This window comes from Petromyzon marinus, chromosome 71 (genome assembly GCF_048934315.1).
Source record: "Petromyzon marinus isolate PM22_M1 ecotype Great Lakes invasive population chromosome 71, UKy_Petmar_22M1.pri1.0, whole genome shotgun sequence".
Taxonomy (NCBI): domain Eukaryota; kingdom Metazoa; phylum Chordata; class Hyperoartia; order Petromyzontiformes; family Petromyzontidae; genus Petromyzon; species Petromyzon marinus.
Window position 1 is genome coordinate 5,688,035 of NC_133737.1, and position 20,176 is coordinate 5,708,210.

Sequence of the window (20,176 nt, forward strand, 5' to 3'; positions counted from 1 at the left end):
CGTAGTGGCTTTTCGTTGTTTCTGGAGGAGCCCCGAGGGTTGAGATTCAGTCTCCTTGTTCCACAGACACACACAACAACAACCGCCATTTGCCACTAAGTGGCGGTGACGTCACCACGACGCTTGTGCCAGGCTATGTGCACCTTGAGGCTACCACGTGAAGTGTCGAACGCCCGCTGGCAGGAGGTCACGGGGCAGACCCAGCAGGTGCCACGGGTCGACTGACTGAGATGACTGAGATGAGTGGCTGATGCACCACCTGTGCCCCCTACTGTGCCAACCTGCTGTGCTTTAGCCACCCGGCGCTCGGCTCGTTGTTGTGAGCGTCGCTCCTCCGCCCTCCGTTGTTGTTGGAGGGCGACTGCCTCCAACTGCCCAGTAGCATCCTTCACGAGCCTCCTCCACAGAGGCCGATCTTGACACCGCTGGTACCGGTCATCGGCAAGTCCACTCAGCTCCACGTCCTCCTGTACCACATCACTCCATCTCTTCTCTAGCCCGTGCCGCGCCCGTTTAGCCCCCTCGATCCGTCCAAACAAAAGCTGTTTCGGCATGTGGTGGCTGGGCATGCGGGCTACATGACCCAGCCATCACAGCCTTGCCCGCCGGAGGAGCTCACCGATGGGACCTTGCCCAGATCTTTCGAGGATTTGTGAGCTCCTCACACAATCCAGTCTGGTTAAACCCAGGATGGATCGTAGGCAGGCCAGCCTAAATGTTTCTAACCGGCGAAGATGTTCCATTAGGGGGGTCCACGTTTCGCGAGCGACAGACCAGGTAGCTTCCACACAGCGTTACGCAACCGATGAAAAGATATTGCCGCTCGACTGATTCGGAGTGAGACCTCTGCTGTTAAACTGGAGCCGGTCAGGTATGGGAAACTCTCCACTCTCTCCACAACTGCCCCATCACCGATTGGGAGTTGTGGGGGTGGAGTGTCCAATGGTACAAAATACCCAGGCAGGTGCTTAGTTTTGGTGGGGCTGATGGTAAGGCCCCATCTTTTAGTAGCACGCTCCAGTCTCAGCAGCAGCGTCTCCAACTCCTCCTCTGAATGAGCAGCTATTACCAAATCATCAGCATACATAACGTGGTTGACCAATAGGGAGCCATCCCTTGACCGCACCCGGGCATCGATCAGCCTCCCATTTTATCTGTACCAGATGGAGATTCCCCCGGTACAGCTATTGAAAGCTTCACGAACTACGTGGTCAAAATAGATGTTAAATAATGTGGGAGCCAGAGGACATCCCTGTCGCACCCAAAGGTGTACAGGGAATGGCTCTGACTCCCGGCCACGTAGTTTTATCCGGGCCCGCTCACCATCATGAAGGTCCTTAATGATCGTGAGCAGAGGATCAGGTACTCCAAAAGCACGAAGAACAACCCAGAGCCCAGGCCTACTGATGGTATCATAGGCCTTGACCAGGTCAATAAAGAAGAGATGTAGGTCTTGTTGGAATTCCCTACACCTCTGCTGTAGCAGACGGACAGAAAATATGGCATCTGTGCAGGACCGCCCTTTCCTGAAACCGCATTGGGGCTCCGCAAGCCTCTCCTCAGCGTGCCTGGCAAGGCGATGTTGAATAATCCTTGCCAGGACCTTTCCCGGCAACACTGAGGAGTGAGATGCCCCTGTAGTTGTTACAGTCTGTGCGGTCCCCCTTCTTAAAGAGGGGGACCACCAGGGCATCCTTCCAATCCTGCGGAACCCGTCCAGTGGTCCAGACTGTTGTTATGATGTCATATAGGGCAGTCTGTGCACAAACGCCACCCTCCCTCAGCATTTCGCTTGGGAGATCATCTCTGCCCGCTGCCTTTCCTGGTCTCAGACTCCGGATCGCCCTCAATACTTCCTCAGCAGATGGCACAACAGCCAGCCACTCACAGGGGGTGACTTCTTCCAATATTTGAGGCACCGCAGCCTCAGCAGGGTCATCCCCACTTTGTGCCACGATGTTTTCCTGGCTGAGGGATTTCCCCTCCCCCAGGACCTCACAAAAATGCTCAGCAAATCTGCAAACCTGTTCCTGGGGGTCGGAGATTGGATCACCGTTCTTTCTCCTAATGATGGTAATAGGTGTGGCGCTGCAGGTTACTTTTAAGATGGAGTTAAATAGAGATTTGTGATCGCGGGCCACTGAGGCAGACTCCATCTCCTCAGCAACCCGCGACCACCACCCATCCTTGCAGCGCCTCACGGCTCTCCGAACCTCCGAGCGAAGGCTGCGGTAAGCCTCCTCATTCTCTGACGTGGGATTCTGTAGCCGATGACAGTGGGCCTGTCGCTTTTTCTCAGCCAGCCTGAACACCTCCTCTGTCAGCCAGGGTCTCTGGGGAGGTCTGGACCGCGTACCCAAAGCAGCCATTGCAGCTGCATGAGTCACAGTCCTAAACCTCGCCCATTTACCCTCGACATCAGGAGGAGTGGGGGACGATGCCAATCCCAGCCGCAAGCGATTATGAAATTCTCGCTTGCAACTTTCATCAGATAACTGAGACCAGGCCAATACTACTGATGATGATGATGATACTACTGATGATGATGATGATACTTCTACTGATGATGATGATATTTCTACTGATGATGATGATGATTGATACTACTACTGATGATGATGATGATGATACTACTGCTTATGATGATGATACTACTACTGATGATGATGATGATACTACTGACGATGATGATGATACTACTACTGATGATGATGATACTACAACTGATGATGTTGATGATACTACTGATGATGATGATACTACGGATAATGTTGATGATACTACTGATGATGATGATGATACTACTGATGATGATAATGATGATACTACTACTGATGATGATGATGATGATGATACTACTACTGATGATGATGATACTACAACTGATGATGTTGATGATACTACTGATGATGATGATACTACGGATAATGTTGATGATACTACTGATGATGATGATACTACTACTGATGATGATAATGATGATACTACTACTGATGATGATGATGATGATACTACTACTGATAATGATGATACTACTACTGATGATGATGATACTACTACTGATGATGATGATGATGATACTACTACTGATGATGCTGATGATGATACTACTACTGATGATGATGATACTACTACTGATGATGATGATGATGATACTACTGATTATTATGATGATGATGCAGAGATCCCAGGCGAGGCAAGAGGCGTTGAAGTCTCTCCAGCGGTCTGAGAGAATCTGCAACACCCTCAGTGCTATCGGCAAAGAGAAATTCGAAGACAGGTGATGATGGTGGTGGTGATGATAGTGATGGTGGTGGTGATGGTGGTGGTGGTGATGATAGTGATGGTGGTGGTGATGGTGGTGGTGGTGATGGTGGTGGTGGTGGTGATGATGGTGGTGATGGTGGTGGTGATGATAGTGATGGTGGTGGTGATGGTGGTGGTGGTGATGATGGTGGTGGTGGTGGTGATGATGGTGGTGGTGGTGGTGGTTGTGGTGGTGGTGATGGTCGTGATGGTGGTGATGGTGGTGGTGATGGTGGTGGTGGTGATGATGGTGGTGATGGTGGTGGTGATGGTGGTGATGGTGGTGGTGGTGGTGATGATGATGATGGTGGTGGTGGTGAGTGACTGACTGACTGAGTGACTGACTATCTGACTAACTAACTGACTGACTAACTGACTGACTAACTAACTCACTAACTAACTAACTGATTAACTAACTGACTAACTAACTGACTATCTGACCAACTGACTAACTGACTAACTAATTGACTGAGTGACTGACTGACTGGCTAACTGACTGACTAACTGACTAACTAACTGACTGACTGACTGAGTAACCGAGTGACTGACTGAGTGACTGACTAACTAACTAACTAACTGACTAACTGACTGACTAAATAACTGACTAACTAACTGACTGACTAACTGACTGACTAACTAACTAACTGACTAACTGACTGAGTGACTGACTGAGTAACTGACTGACGGAGTGACTGACTGAGTGACTGACTAACTGACTGACTGACCAACTAACTAACTGACTAACTTACTACCTAACTGACTAACTAACTGACTAACTGACTAACTGACTGCCTGAGTGACTGACTGACTGACTGACTAATCCTCTCCCCTCCTCCCCCACAGGATCGTGATTGCTCTCTCCCAGAAAGCGACTGATGCCTCTTTTGAGCAAATCCTCGAGATCGCTAACAGGATGTCCCGAGGCCTTGCGAGGTGTTGTGAGCAAGGCAATAACGTGGGATGCCTGATGGATCATGTAAGTAGTCACCCAGTCAGTCACTCAGTCAGTCAGTCACCTAGTCAGTCACCTAGTCAGTCAGTCGCTCAGTCAGTGATGTCCCGAGGCCTTGCGAGGTGCTGTGAGCAAGGCAATAACGTGGGATGCCTGATGGATCATGTAAGTAGTCACCCAGTCAGTCACTCAGTCAGTCAGTCACCTAGTCAGTCAGTCAGTCATTCAGTCAGTCAGTCACCCAGTCAGTCACTCAGTCAGTCACTCAGTCAGTCAGTCAGCCACTCAGTCAGTAACTCAGTCAGTAACTCAGTCAGTCAGTCAGTCAGTCACTCAGCCACTCACTGAGTCACTCAGTCAGTCACTCAGTCACTCAGTCAGTCACTCAGTCAGTCACTCAGTCACTCAGTCACTCACTCACTCAGTCACTCAGTGAGTCACTCAGTCACTCAGTCAGTCACTCACTGAGTCACTCACTCACTCAGTCAGTCAGTCACTCAGTCAGTCAGTCACCTAGTCAGTCACCTAGTCAGTCACCTAGTCAGTCAGTCGCTCAGTCAGTGATGTCCCGAGGCCTTGCGAGGTGCTGTGCGCAAGGCAATAACGTGGGATGCCTGATGGATCATGTAAGTAGTCACCCAGTCAGTCACCCAGTCAGTCAGTCACCTAGTCAGTCACCTAGTCAGTCACCTAGTCAGTCAGTCGCTCAGTCAGTGATGTCCCGAGGCCTTGCGAGATGTTGTGAGCAAGGCAATAACGTGGGGTGCCTGATGGATCATGTAAGTAGTCACCCAGTCAGTCACTCAGTCAGTCAGTCACCTAGTCAGTCACCTAGTCAGTCACCTAGTCAGTCAGTCGCTCAGTCAGTGATGTCCCGAGGCCTTGCGAGGCGCTGTGAGCAAGGCAATAACGTGGGGTGCCTGATGGATCATGTAAGTAGTCACCCAGTCAGTCACTCAGTCAGTCAGTCACCTAGTCAGTCACCTAGTCAGTCAGTCGCTCAGTCAGTGATGTCCCGAGGCCTTGCGAGGTGTTGTGAGCAAGGCAATAACGTGGGGTGCCTGATGGATCATGTAAGTAGTCACCCAGTCAGTCACTCAGTCAGTCAGTCACCTAGTCAGTCACCTAGTCAGTCACCTAGTCAGTCAGTCGCTCAGTCAGTGATGTCCCGAGGCCTTGCGAGGTGCTGTGAGCAAGGCAATAACGTGGGATGCCTGATGGATCATGTAAGTAGTCACTCAGTCAGTCACTCAGTCAGTCAGTCACCTAGTCAGTCACCTAGTCAGTCAGTCGCTCAGTCAGTGATGTCCCGAGGCCTTGCGAGGTGCTGTGAGCAAGGCAATAACGTGGGGTGCCTGATGGATCATGTAAGTAGTCACCCAGTCAGTCACTCAGTCAGTCAGTCACCTAGTCAGTCACCTAGTCAGTCACCTAGTCAGTCAGTCGCTCAGTCAGTGATGTCCCGAGGCCTTGCGAGGTGTTGTGAGCAAGGCAATAACGTGGGATGCCTGATGGATCATGTAAGTAGTCACCCAGTCAGTCACTCAGTCAGTCAGTCACCTAGTCAGTCACCTAGTCAGTCACCTAGTCAGTCAGTCGCTCAGTCAGTGATGTCCCGAGGCCTTGCGAGGTGTTGTGAGCAAGGCAATAACGTGGGGTGCCTGATGGATCATGTAAGTAGTCACCCAGTCAGTCACTCAGTCAGTCAGTCACCTAGTCAGTCACCTAGTCAGTCAGTCGCTCAGTCAGTGATGTCCCGAGGCCTTGCGAGGTGTTGTGAGCAAGGCAATAACGTGGGGTGCCTGATGGATCATGTAAGTAGTCACCCAGTCAGTCACCCAGTCAGTCAGTCACCTAGTCAGTCACCTAGTCAGTCACCTAGTCAGTCAGTCGCTCAGTCAGTGATGTCCCGAGGCCTTGCGAGGTGCTGTGCGCAAGGCAATAACGTGGGATGCCTGATGGATCATGTAAGTAGTCACCCAGTCAGTCACTCAGTCAGTCAGTCACCTAGTCAGTCACCTAGTCAGTCAGTCGCTCAGTCAGTGATGTCCCGAGGCCTTGCGAGGTGTTGTGAGCAAGGCAATAACGTGGGATGCCTGATGGATCATGTAAGTAGTCACCCAGTCAGTCACTCAGTCAGTCAGTCACCCAGTCAGTCACCTAGTCAGTCACCTAGTCAGTCAGTCGCTCAGTCAGTGATGTCCCGAGGCCTTGCGAGGTGTTGTGAGCAAGGCAATAACGTGGGATGCCTGATGGATCATGTAAGTAGTCACCCAGTCAGTCACTCAGTCAGTCAGTCACCTAGTCAGTCACCTAGTCAGTCACCTAGTCAGTCAGTCGCTCAGTCAGTGATGTCCCGAGGCCTTGCGAGATGTTGTGAGCAAGGCAATAACGTGGGATGCCTGATGGATCATGTAAGTAGTCACCCAGTCAGTCACTCAGTCAGTCAGTCACCTAGTCAGTCACCTAGTCAGTCACCTAGTCAGTCAGTCGCTCAGTCAGTGATGTCCCGAGGCCTTGCGAGGTGCTGTGAGCAAGGCAATAACGTGGGATGCCTGATGGATCATGTAAGTAGTCACCCAGTCAGTCACTCAGTCAGTCAGTCACCTAGTCAGTCACCTAGTCAGTCACCTAGTCAGTCAGTCACTCAGTCAGTCAGTCACCCAGTCAGTCACTCAGTCAGTCAGTCAGCCACTCAGTCAGTAACTCAGTCAGTAACTCAGTCAGTCAGTCAGTCAGTCACTCAGCCACTCACTGAGTCACTCAGTCAGTCAGTCACCTAGTCAGTCACCTAGTCAGTCACCTAGTCAGTCACCTAGTCAGTCACTCAGTTAGTCAGTCACCCAGTCAGTCAGTCACTCAGTCAGTCACCCAGTCACTCAGTCAGTCATTCAGTCAGTCAGTCACCCAGTCAGTCACTCAGTCAGTCACTCAGTCAGTCAGTCAGCCACTCAGTCAGTAACTCAGTCAGTAAATCAGTCAGTCAGTCACCCAGTCAGTCACTCAGTCACTCACTCAGTTAGTCAGTTTGTCAGTCACTCAGTCACTCAGTTAGTCAGTGAGTTAGTCAGTCAGTTAGGCACTCAGTCACTCAGTCACTCAGTCAGTCACTCAGTCACTCAGTCAGTTACTCAGTCAGCCACTCAGTCAGTAACTCAGTCACTCACTCAGTTAGTCAGTTAGTCAGTTTGTCAGCCACTCAGTCAGTCACTCAGTCAGTCAGTCACCCAGTCAGTCACTCAGTAACTCAGTCAGTCACTCACTCAGTAACTTAGTCAATCACTCAGTCAGTCACTCAGTCAGTCACTAAGTCAGTCAGTCACCCAGTTAGTCACTCAGTCACTCAGTCAGTCACTCAGTCAGTTAGTCAGTTAGTTAGTTAGTCAGTCAGTTAGTCAGTCAGTTAGTTAGTCAGTTAGTTAGTCAGTCAGTTAGTCAGTTAGTCAGTCAGTCACTCAGTCGCTCAGTCAGTCAGTCAGTCAGTTAGTTAGTCAGTCAGTTAGTCAGTCAGTTAGTCAGTCAGCCACTCAGTCAGTCAGTCAGTCACTTAGTCACTCACTCAGTTAGTCAGGCACTGAGTGTCTGAGTGAGTGAGTGAGTGACTGCTGACTGATCGAGTGTCTGAGTGAGTGACTGAGTTTGTGACTGACTGAGTGAGTGAGTGAGTGACTGAGTGACTGACTGAGTGAGTGTCTGAGTGAGTGACTGAGTGACTGAGTGAGTGACTGAATGAGCGAATGTCTGAGTGAGTGACTGAGTTTGTGACTGACTGAGTGAGTGAGTGAGTGACTGACTGAGTGACTGACTGAGTGAGTGACTGACTGAGTGACTGACTGAGTGAGTGTCTGAGTGAGTGACTGACTGAGTGACTGACTGAGTGACTGACTGAGTGAGTGACTGAGTGAGTAATTAATTATATCTTTCCCCTTCCTCCCCAATCCCTCCCCAACATCTCCACCCACCTCCACCCTCCCACCATCTCCACCCACCCACCCACCATCTCGACCCCACCCTCCTCCCCACCATCACCACCCACTCACCCCACCATCTCCCTCCCCACCATCTCCACCCCACTCCACCACCTCCACCCACCCACCCACCATCACCACCCACCCACCACCTCCACCCACAATTTCCCTCCCCACCATCTCCACCCCACCCTCCACCCCACCATCACCACCCACCCACCCCACCATCTCCCTCATCACCACCTCCACCCACCACCACCCACCCACCCACCACCCACACCACCCCCACCATCTCCACTCCACCCACCCACCATCTCCACCCACAATCTCCCTCCCCACAATCTCCCTCCACCCCACTCTCCACCCCACCATCTCCACTCACCACCATCACCACCCACCACCTCCACCCACCCACCATCTCGCTCACCACCATCTCCACCCACCCACCCACCACCACCACCCACCCACCCACACCACCCACCCACCACCCACCTCCACCCACCCACCCACCATCTCCACCCACAATCTCCCTCCCCACAATCTCCCTCCCCACAATCTCCCTCCACCCCACTCTCCACCCCACCATCTCCACTCACCACCATCACCACCCACCACCTCCACCCACCCACCATCTCCCTCACCACCATCTCCACCCACCCACCCACCCACACCACCCACCACACACCACCACCCACCCACCATCTCCACCCACAATCTCCCTCCCCACAATCTCCCTCCCCACAATCTCCCTCCACCCCACTCTCCACCCCACCATCTCCACTCACCACCACACCCACCCACCACCTCCACCCACCCACCATCTCCCTCATCACCACCTCCACCCACCCACACCACCACCACCCACCACTCCCCACCCACCACCCCACCACTTCCACCCACCTCCACCCACCCACCCACCATCTCCACCCACAATCTCCCTCCCCACAATCTCCCTCCACCCAACTCTCCACCCCACCATCTCCACTCACCACCACCACCCACCCACCACCTCCACCCACCCACCATCTCCCTCACCACCATCTCCACCCACCCACCCACACCACCCACCACTCCCCACCCACCACCCCACCACTTCCACCCACCTCCACCCACCCACCCACCATCTCCACCCACAATCTCCCTCCCCACAATCTCCCTCCCCACAATCTCCCTCCACCCCACTCTCCACCCCACCATCTCCACTCACCACCACCACCCACCCACCACCTCCACCCACCCACCATCTCCCTCACCACCACCTCCACCCACCCACACCACCACCACCCACCCACTCCCCACCCACCACCACCACCCACCCACCCACACCACCCACCACCCACCCACACAAAGCGTCACGCTCTCCACGAGGCAATTTGCTCCACCCCGGACGGCTCTCTCCCTCAATCGGTCGCGGCTTGCTGCAACACCTCCAACACCTCCACCACCACCTCCACCACCACCTCCACCACCACCTCCACCACCACCTCCACCACCACGTCCACCACCTCCACCACCGCCGCTGAAATTCGCGACAGCTGCTTTGACAATCTGCAGGCGAACGTGTCACGGGCTCATGCACCCTTCTACTCGAACTCGCAGCTCTGCCTCATGAAGCTTCGCACGCCACACAGATTCCTGGAGAGGTGATGGTTAGGTGTGGGTGGGTGGTGGGTGGGTGTGGGTGGTGGTGGGTGAGTGGGTGGGTGAGTGAGTGAGTGGGTGGGTGGGTGAGTGGGTGGGCAGCTCTGCCTCATGAAGCTTCGCACGCCACACAGATTCCTGGAGAGATGATGGTTAGGTGTGGGTGGGTGGTGGGTGGGTGTGGGTGGTGGTGGGTGAGTGGGTGGGTGGGTGGGTGAGTGAGTGGGTGGGTGGGTGGGTGGGTTAGTGGGTGGGTGGCTGAGTGAGTGAGTGGGTGAGTGAGTGGGTGAGTGAGTGGGTGGGTGAGTGGGTGAGTGGGTGGGTGAGTGAGTGGGTGAGTGAGTGGGTGGGTGGGTGAGTGAGTGGGTGAGTGGGTGGGTGGGTGGGTGGGGTGGGTGGGTGGGTGAGTGGGTGGGCAGCTCTGCCTCATGAAGCTTCGCACGCCACACAGATTCCTGGAGAGGTGATGGTTAGGTGTGGGTGGGTGGTGGTGGGTGGGGTGGGTGGGTGAGTGGGTGGGTGAGTGGGTGAGTGGGTGGGTGAGTGGGTGAGTGGGTGGGTGAGTGAGTGGGTGGGTGGGTGGGTGGGTGGGTGAGTGAGTGAGTGGGTGAGTGGGTGGGTGAGTGGGTGGGTGGGTGGGTGGGTGGGTGAGTGAGTGAGTGGGTGAGTGGGTGGGTGAGTGGGTGGGTGAGTGGGTGAGTGGGTGGGTGAGTGAGTGAGTGGGTGGGTGGGTGGGTGAGTGGGTGGGTGGGGGGGGTGGGTGGGTGGGTGGGTGAGTGGGTGGGCAGCTCTGCCTCATGAAGCTTCGCACGCCACACAGATTCCTGGAGAGGTGATGGTTAGGTGTGGGTGGTGGGTGGGTGGGTGAGTGGGTGAGTGAGTGGGTGAGTGGGTGGGTGAGTGAGTGGGTGGGTGGGTGAGTGGGTGGGCAGCTCTGCCTCATGAAGCTTCGCACGCCACACAGATTCCTGGAGAGGTGATGGTTAGGTGTGGGTGGGTGGTGGGTGGGTGGGTGGGTGAGTGGGTGGGTGGGTGGGTGGGTGAGTGGGTGGGTGAGTGAGTGGGTGGGTGGGTGGGTGGGTTAGTGGGTGGGTGGCTGAGTGAGTGAGTGGGTGAGTGAGTGGGTGGGTGAGTGGGTGGATGGGTGGGTGAGTGAGTTGGTGGGTGGGTTAGTGGGTGGGTGAGTGGCTGAGTGAGTGAGTGGGTGAGTGAGTGGGTGGGTGAGTGGGTGGGTGGGTGGGTGAGTGAGTGAGTGAGTGGGTGAGTGAATGGGTGGGTGAGTGGGTGGGTGGGTGAGTGGGTGAGTGGGTGGGTGGGTGGGGTGGGTGGGTGGGTGAGTGGGTGGGCAGCTCTGCCTCATGAAGCTTCGCACGCCACACAGATTCCTGGAGAGGTGATGGTTAGGTGTGGGTGGGTGGTGGTGGGTGGGGTGGGTGGGTGAGTGGGTGGGTGAGTGGGTGAGTGGGTGGGTGAGTGGGTGAGTGGGTGGGTGAGTGAGTGGGTGGGTGAGTGGGTGAGTGAGTGGGTGAGTGGGTGAGTGAGTGAGTGGGTGAGTGAGTGGGTGGGTGAGTGGGTGGGTGGGTGGGTGAGTGAGTGAGTGAGTGGGTGAGTGAATGGGTGGGTGAGTGGGTGGGTGGGTGAGTGGGTGAGTGGGTGGGTGGGTGGGGTGGGTGGGTGGGTGAGTGGGTGGGCAGCTCTGCCTCATGAAGCTTCGCACGCCACACAGATTCCTGGAGAGGTGATGGTTAGGTGTGGGTGGGTGGTGGGTGGGGTGGGTGGGTGGGTGGGTGAGTGGGTGGGTGAGTGGGTGGGTGAGTGAGTGGGTGGGTGAGTGGGTGGGTGAGTGGGTGAGTGGGTGGGTGAGTGAGTGAGTGGGTGGGTGGGTGGGTGAGTGGGTGGGTGGGGGGGGTGGGTGGGTGGGTGGGTGAGTGGGTGGGCAGCTCTGCCTCATGAAGCTTCGCACGCCACACAGATTCCTGGAGAGGTGATGGTTAGGTGTGGGTGGGTGGTGGGTGGGTGGGTGAGTGGGTGAGTGAGTGGGTGAGTGGGTGGGTGAGTGAGTGGGTGGGTGGGTGAGTGGGTGGGCAGCTCTGCCTCATGAAGCTTCGCACGCCACACAGATTCCTGGAGAGGTGATGGTTAGGTGTGGGTGGGTGGTGGGTGGGTGGGTGAGTGGGTGGGTGGGTGGGTGGGTGAGTGGGTGGGTGAGTGAGTGGGTGGGTGGGTGGGTGGGTTAGTGGGTGGGTGGCTGAGTGAGTGAGTGGGTGAGTGAGTGGGTGGGTGAGTGGGTGGATGGGTGGGTGAGTGAGTTGGTGGGTGGGTTAGTGGGTGGGTGAGTGGCTGAGTGAGTGAGTGGGTGAGTGAGTGGGTGGGTGAGTGGGTGGGTGGGTGGGTGAGTGAGTGAGTGAGTGGGTGAGTGAATGGGTGGGTGAGTGGGTGGGTGGGTGAGTGGGTGAGTGGGTGGGTGGGTGGGGTGGGTGGGTGGGTGAGTGGGTGGGCAGCTCTGCCTCATGAAGCTTCGCACGCCACACAGATTCCTGGAGAGGTGATGGTTAGGTGTGGGTGGGTGGTGGGTGGGTGTGGGTTGTGGTGGGTGAGTGGGTGGGTGAGTGAGTGGGTGGGTGGGTGGGTGAGTGAGTTGGTGGGTGGGTTAGTGGGTGGGTGAGTGGCTGAGTGAGTGAGTGGGTGAGTGAGTGGGTGGGTGAGTGGGTGGGTGGGTGGGTGAGTGGGTGAGTGAGTGGGTGGGTGGGTGAGTGAGTGGGTGGGTGAGTGGGTGGGTGGGTGGGTGAGTGGGTGGGTGGGTGGGTGAGTGAGTGAGTGGGTGGGTGGGTGGGTGGGTGAGTGGGTGGGTGGGTGAGTAAGTGAGTGAGTGAGTGGGTGGGTGGGTGGGTGAGTGGGTGGGTGAGTGAGTGGGTGGGTGGGTGGGTGAGTGGGTGGGTGGGTGGGTGAGTAAGTGAGTGAGTGAGTGAGTGGGTGGGTGGGTGGGTGAGTGGGTGAGTGGGTGGGTGAGTGGGTGAGTAAGTGAGTGAGTGAGTGGGTGGGTGGGTGAGTGGGTGGGTGGGGTGGGTGGGTGGGGTGGGTGGGTGGGGTGGGTGGGTGGGGTGGGTGGGGTGGGTGGGTGGGTGATGCTTCTCTGTGTGTGTGTGTGTGTGGGGGGGTTTCTGTCTGTGGGGGGGGATTTTCTGTAGGGTTTCTGTGGGTTTATGTGGGGTTTTCTGTGGGGTTTTCTGTGGGGTTTTCTGTGGGGTTCTGTGGGGTTTCTGTGGGTGTCTGTGAGTCTCTGTGGGGTCTCTGTGGGTCTCTGTGAGTCTCTGTGGGTGTCTGTGAGTCTCTGTGTGTCTCTGTGTGTCTCTGTGAGTCTCTGTGAGTCTGTGTGAGTCTCTGTGTGTCTCTGTGGGTCTCTGTGTGTCTCTGTGTGTCTCTGTGAGTCTCTGTGAGTCTCTGTGTGTCTCTGTGTGTCTCTGTGAGTCTCTGTGGGTCTCTGTGTGTCTCTGTGGGTCTCTGTGTGTCTCTGTGAGTCTCTGTGAGTCTGTGTGAGTCTCTGTGTGTCTCTGTGGGTCTCTGTGTGTCTCTGTGTGTCTCTGTGAGTCTCTGTGTGTCTCTGTGTGTCTCTGTGTGTCTCTATGAGTCTCTGTGGGTGTCTGTGGGTCTCTGTGGGTGTCTGTGAGTGTCTGTAGGTTCTGTGGGTGTGTGAGTCTCTCTGTGAGTCTCTGTGAGGTTCTGTGGGTTTCTGTGGGGTTTTCTGTGGGGTTCTGTGGGTTTCTGTGGGGTTCTGTGAGTCTCTCTGTGGGTCTCTGTGTGTCTCTGTAGGTTTCTGTGTGTCTCTGTGAGTGTCTGTGGGTTCTGTGGGTGTGTGAGTGTCTCTGTGAGTCTCTGTGAGTCTCTGTGAATCTCTGTGGGTGTCTGTGGGTGTCTGTGGGTGTCTGTGTGTCTCTGTGTCTCTCTGTGAGTCTCTGTGGGGTTCTGTGAGTCTCTGTGTCTCTCTGTGGGTCTCTGTGAGTCTCTGTGGGTCTCTGTGTGTCTCTGTGTGTTTCTGTGAGTCTCTGTGGGTCTCTGTGAGTCTCTGTGGGTCTCTGTGTGTCTCTGTGTGTTTCTGTGAGTCTCTGTGAGTCTCTGTGAGTCTCTGTCGGTCTGTGTTTGTCTCTGTGGGTTTCTGTGGGGTTTTCTGTGGGGTTCTGTGGGTGTGTGAGTGTCTCTGTGGGGTCTCTGTGTGGGTGTCTGTGGGTTTCTGTGGGGTTTTCTGTGGAGTCTCTGTGGGTTTCTGTGGGGTTCTGTGAGTCTCTCTGTGGGTTTCTGTGTATCTCTGTGGGGTTTCTGTGAGTGTCTGTGTGTCTCTGTGAGTGTCTGTGAGTCTCTGTGGGTCTCTGTGTGTCTCTGTGGGTCTCTGTGTGTCTCTGTGTGTCTCTGTGAGTCTCTGTGGGTGTCTGTGTGTCTCTGTGTCTCTGTGTGTCTGTGTGTCTGTGTGTGAGTCTCTTTGTGTGTCTCTGTGTCTCTGTGTGTCTCTGTGTGTCTCTCTCTGTCTCTGTGAGTCTCTGTGTGTCTCTGTGTGTGTCTCTGTGTGAATCTCTGTGTGAGTCTCTGTGTGTGTCTCTGTCTCACTGTGTCAATGTGTCTCTGTGTCTCACTGTGTCTCACTGTGTCTCTGTGTGTCTCTGTGTGAGTCTCTGTGTGTGTCTCTGTGTCTCTGTGTGTCTCTGTGTGTCTCTCTCTGTCTCTGTGAGTCTCTGTGTGTCTCTGTGTGAATCTCTGTGTGAGTCTCTGTGTGTGTCTCTGTCTCACTGTGTCTCTGTCTCACTGTGTCTCTGTCTCACTGTGTCTCACTGTGTCTCACTGTGTCTCACTGTGTCTCTGTGTGTGTCTCTGTCTCACTGTGTCTCTGTCTCCAGGTTCCTGTGGGAGTTTGGCCGGAGACATCCGCGTCTCTGTGTCTCTGTGTCTCTGTGTGTCTCTGTGTCTCTGTGTCTCTGTGTCTCTGTGTGTCTCTGTGTGTCTCTGTGTCTCTGTGTGTCTCTGTGTCTCTGTGTGTCTCTGTGAATCTCTGTGTGTCTCTGTGTGAGTCTCTGTGTCTCTGTGTCTCTGTGTGTCTCTGTGTCTCTGTGTGTCTCTGTGTGTCTCTGTGTCTCTGTGTGTCTCTGTGTCTCTGTGTCTCTGTGTGTGTCTCTGTGAATCTCTGTGTGTCTCTGTGTGAGTCTCTGTGTCTCTGTGTGTCTCTGTGTGTCTCTGTGTCTCTGTGTCTCTGTGTGTCTCTGTCTCACTGTGTCTCTGTGTCTCTGTGTCTCTGTGTGTCTCTGTGTCTCTGTGTGTCTCTGTGTCTCTGTGTGTCTCTGTGTCTCTGTGTCTCTGTGTGTCTCTGTGTCTCTGTGTGTCTCTCTCTGTCTCTGTGAGTCTCTGTGTGTCTCCGTGTATCTCTGTGTGTGTCTCTGTGAATCTCTGTGTAAATCTCTGTGTGAGTCTCTGTGTGTGTTTCTGTCTCACTGTGTCTCTGTCTCACTGTGTCTCTGTGTGTCTCTGTGTCTCTGTGTCTCTGTGTCTCTGTGTGTTTCTGTGTCTCTCTGTGTCTCTGTGTCTCTGTGTGTCTCTGTGTCTCTGTGTCTCTGTGTATCTCTGTGTGTGTCTCTGTGAATCTCTGTGTGAATCTCTGTGTGAGTCTCTGTCTCACTGTGTCTCTGTCTCACTGTGTCTCACTGTGTCTCTGTGTGTCTCTGTGTGTGTCTCTGTGTGTCTCTGTGTCTCTGTGTCTCTGTGTGTCTCTGTGAGTCTCTGTGAGTCTCTGTGTGTCTCTGTGTGTCTCCGTGTATCTCTGTGTGTGTCTCTGTGTGAGTCTCTGTGTGTGTCTCTGTCTCACTGTGTCTCTGTCTCACTGTGTCTCACTGTGTCTCTGTGTGTCTCTCTGTGTGTCTCTGTGTCTCTGTCTCTGTCTCCAGGTTCCTGTGGGAGTTTGGCCGGAGACATCCGCGTCTCTGTGTCTCTGTGTCTCTGTGTGTCTGTGTGTCTCTGTGTCTCTGTGTGTCTCTGTGTCTCTGTGTGTCTGTGTGTCTCTGTGTCTCTGTGTGTCTCTGTGTCTCTGTGTCTCTGTGTGTGTCTCTGTGAATCTCTGTGTGTCTCTGTGTGAGTCTCTGTGTCTCTGTGTGTCTCTGTGTGTCTCTGTGTCTCTGTGTCTCTGTGTGTCTCTGTCTCACTGTGTCTCTGTGTCTCTGTGTCTCTGTGTGTCTCTGTGTCTCTGTGTGTCTCTGTGTCTCTGTGTGTCTCTGTGTCTCTGTGTCTCTGTGTGTCTCTGTGTCTCTGTGTGTCTCTCTCTGTCTCTGTGAGTCTCTGTGTGTCTCCGTGTATCTCTGTGTGTGTCTCTGTGAATCTCTGTGTAAATCTCTGTGTGAGTCTCTGTGTGTGTTTCTGTCTCACTGTGTCTCTGTCTCACTGTGTCTCTGTGTGTCTCTGTATCTCTGTGTCTCTGTGTCTCTGTGTGTTTCTGTGTCTCTCTGTGTCTCTGTGTCTCTGTGTGTCTCTGTGTCTCTGTGTCTCTGTGTATCTCTGTGTGTGTCTCTGTGAATCTCTGTGTGAATCTCTGTGTGAGTCTCTGTCTCACTGTGTCTCTGTCTCACTGTGTCTCACTGTGTCTCTGTGTGTCTCTGTGTGTGTCTCTGTGTGTCTCTGTGTCTCTGTGTCTCTGTGTGTCTCTGTGAGTCTCTGTGAGTCTCTGTGTGTCTCTGTGTGTCTCCGTGTATCTCTGTGTGTGTCTCTGTGTGAGTCTCTGTGTGTGTCTCTGTCTCACTGTGTCTCTGTCTCACTGTGTCTCACTGTGTCTCTGTGTGTCTCTCTGTGTGTCTCTGTGTCTCTGTCTCTGTCTCCAGGTTCCTGTGGGAGTTTGGCCGGAGACATCCGCGTCTCTGTGTCTCTGTGTCTCTGTGTGTCTGTGTGTCTCTGTGTCTCTGTGTGTCTCTGTGTCTCTGTGTGTCTGTGTGTCTCTGTGTCTCTGTGTGTCTCTGTGTCTCTGTGTGTCTCCGTGTATCTCTGTGTGTGTCTCTGTGAATCTCTGTGTGAATCTCTGTGTGAGTCTCTGTGTGTGTCTCTGTCTCACTGTGTCTCTGTCTCACTGTGTCTCTGTCTCACTGTGTCTCACTGTGTCTCACTGTGTCTCTGTGTGTGTCTCTGTCTCACTGTGTCTCTGTCTCCAGGTTCCTGTGGGAGTTTGGCCGGAGACATCCGTGTCTTTGTGCCTCTGTGTCTCTGTGTGTCTCTGTGTGTCTTTGTGTCTCTGTGTCTCTGTGTGTCTCTGTTTGTCTCTCTGTGTGTCTCTGTGTGTCTCTGTTTGTCTCTGTCTCTGTGTCTCAGTGTGAGTCACTGTGTCTCACTCTCTCTGTGTCTCTGTGTGTCTCTGTGTGTCTCTGTGTCTCACTCTCTCTGTGTCTCTCTCTGTGTGTCACTGTGTCTCTGTGTCACTGTCTCTGTGTCTCTGTGTGTCTCTCTGTGTGTGTCTCTGTGTGTGTCTGTGTGTGTCTCTGTGTGTCTCTGTGAGTCTCTGTGTGTGTCTGTGTGTCTCTGTGTCTCACTGTGTCTCTCTGTCTCACTGTGTCTCACTGTGTCTCACTGTGTCTCTGTGTGTGTCACTGTGTCTCTGTGTCTCACTGTGTCTCTCTGTCTCACTGTGTCTCACTGTGTCTCACTGTGTCTCTGTGTGTGTCACTGTGTCTCTGTGTCTCACTGTGTCAATGTGTCTCTGTATCTCACTGTGTCTCTGTCTCTCTGTGTCTCTGTCTCCAGGTTCCTGTGGGAGTTTGGCCGGAGACATCCGCAGGCCGCTCTTAGCCAGGTGGAAGAGTTGGCAGAGATGTATGTCAAGATGACCGACAGTTGTTGTGGCAAACTCCACTCAAAGTCCTGTTTCACTGAGCAGGTGATGATGGTGGTGGTGGTGATGGTGGTGGTGGTGATGGTGGTGGGAGTGGTGGTGGTGGTGGTGAGGGTGGTGGTGGTGGTGGTGGGGGTGGTGGTGGTTGTGGTGGTGGTGGTGATGGTGGTGATGTTGGTGATGGTGGTGATGGTGGTGGTATCATCATAATCATCATCAGTAGTGAGTGACTGATTGATTGACTGATTGAGTGACTGACTGACTGAGTGACTGACTGACTTAGTGACTGACTTGGTGACTGGGTGACTGACTGAGTGACTGATTGACTGAGTGACTGACTGACTTAATGACTTACTACTGAGTAACTGACTTAGTGACTGAATAACTGACTTAGTGACTGATTGATTGACTGATTGACTGCCTGACTGAATGACTCGCTGAGTGACTGAGTGACTGACTAACTGACTGACTGAGTGACTGATTGACTGAGTGACTGACTGACTTAGTGACTGACTGAGTAACTGACTTCGTGACTGGGTGACTGACTGACTGATTGACTGATTGAGCGACTGACTGAATGAATGGCTGAGTGACTGAGTGACTGACTGAGTGACTGAGTGAGTGAGTGACTGAGTGACTGAGTGAGTGACTGAGTGACTGAGTGAGTAACTGACTTAGTGACTGGGTGACTGACTGATTGATTGACTTACTGAATGACTCGCTGAGTGACTGAGTGACTGACTGACTGATTGACTGATTGAGCGACTGACTGAATGAATGGCTGAGTGACTGAGTGACTGACTGACTTAGTGACTGACTGAGTAACTGACTGAGTAACTGACTTAGTGACTGACTGATTGACTGATTGAATGACTGAGTGCCTGATTGACTGACTGAGTGAGTGACTGATTAACTGACTGACTGACTGAGTGACTGACTGAGTGACTGACTTAGTGACTGACTGATTGACTGATTGACTGACTGAGTGCCTGATTGACTGACTGAGTGACTGACTGATTAACTGACTGACTGGGTGACTAAGTGACTGACTGGGTGACTGACTTAGTGACTGACTGACTAACTGAGTGACTGATTGACTGACTGGGTGACTGACTTAGTGACTGACTGACTAACTGAGTGACTGACTGAGTGACTGACTGACTGACTGACTGACTGGGTGACTGACTTAGTGACTATCTCTCTCTCTCACCATCAGCGCCATACCATCCACATGGAGATTCGCCATGCCTATGCTGAGGTGCAACACATTTGTGGGTCTCTGCATTCTCGTGGTGAAGAGACGTTTATTCAGAGGTGAGTAGCACTCACCCACTCACTCACCAAATCACTCACCCACTCACAACAACAACAACCGCCATTCGCCACTAAGTGGCGGTGACGTCACCACGACGCTTGTGCCAGGCTATGTGCACCCTGAGGCCACGTGAAGTGTCGAACGCCCGCTGGCAGGTGGTCACGGGGCAGACCCAGGTGCCACGGGTCGACTGACTGAGATGACTGGCTGATGCACCACCTGTGCCCCCTACTGTGCCAACCTGCTGTGCTTTAGCCACCCGGCGCTCCGCTCGCTGTTGTGAGCGTCGCTCCTCCGCCCTCCGTTGTTGTTGGAGGGCGACTGCCTCCAACTGCCCAGTAGCATCCTTCACGAGCCTCCTCCACAGAGGCCGATCTTGACACCGCTGGTACCAGTCATCGGCAAGTCCACTCAGCTCCACGTCCTCCTGTACCACATCACTCCATCTCTTCTCTAGCCCGTGCCGCGCCCGCTTAGCCCCCTCAATCCGGCCAAACAAAAGCTGTTTCGGCATGCGGTGGCTGGGCATGCGGGCTACATGACCCAGCCATCGCAGCCTTGCCTCCCGGAGGAGCTCACCGATGGGACCCTGCCCAGATCTTTCAAGGATTTGTGAGCTCCTCACACAATCCAGTCTGGTTAAACCCAGGATGGATCGTAGGCAGGCCAGCCTAAATGTTTCTAACCGGCGAAGATGTTCCATTAGGGGGGTCCACGTTTCGCAAGCGTAGAGAAGGGAGGGAATGACCGTGGCCGAGAAGACCTGAAGCTTAGTGCGGAGCGACAGACCAGGTAGCTTCCACACAGCGTTACGCAACCGATGAAAAGATATTGCCGCTCGACTGATTCGGAGTGAGACCTCTGCTGTTAAACTGGAGCCAGTCATAAGCACACTGCCCAGGTATGGGAAACTCTCCACTCTCTCCACAACTGCCCCATCACCGATTGGGAGTTGTGGGGGTGGAGTGTCCGATGGTACAAAATACCCAGGCAGGTGCTTAGTTTTGGTGGGGCTGATGGTAAGGCCCCACCTCTTAGTGGCACGCTCCAGTCTCAGCAGCAGCGTCTCCAACTCCTCCTCTGACTGAGCAGCTATTACCAAGTCATCAGCATACATAACGTGGTTGAGCAATAGGGAGCCATCCCTT

General features: G+C 54.0%; 1 protein-coding gene across 1 annotated transcript in view; it reads left to right on the forward strand.

The window, feature by feature from the left end:
* Positions 1 to 20,176, forward strand: part of SDS-1 (serum albumin SDS-1) — a 129,747-nt gene that overhangs the window by 67,066 nt on the left and 42,505 nt on the right. Inside the window, 5 exon segments of the mRNA XM_076055339.1 lie at positions 3,183 to 3,280; positions 4,150 to 4,282; positions 9,577 to 9,869; positions 17,626 to 17,758; positions 18,930 to 19,027. Coding sequence (XP_075911454.1) covers positions 3,183 to 3,280; positions 4,150 to 4,282; positions 9,577 to 9,869; positions 17,626 to 17,758; positions 18,930 to 19,027 — 755 coding nt within the window.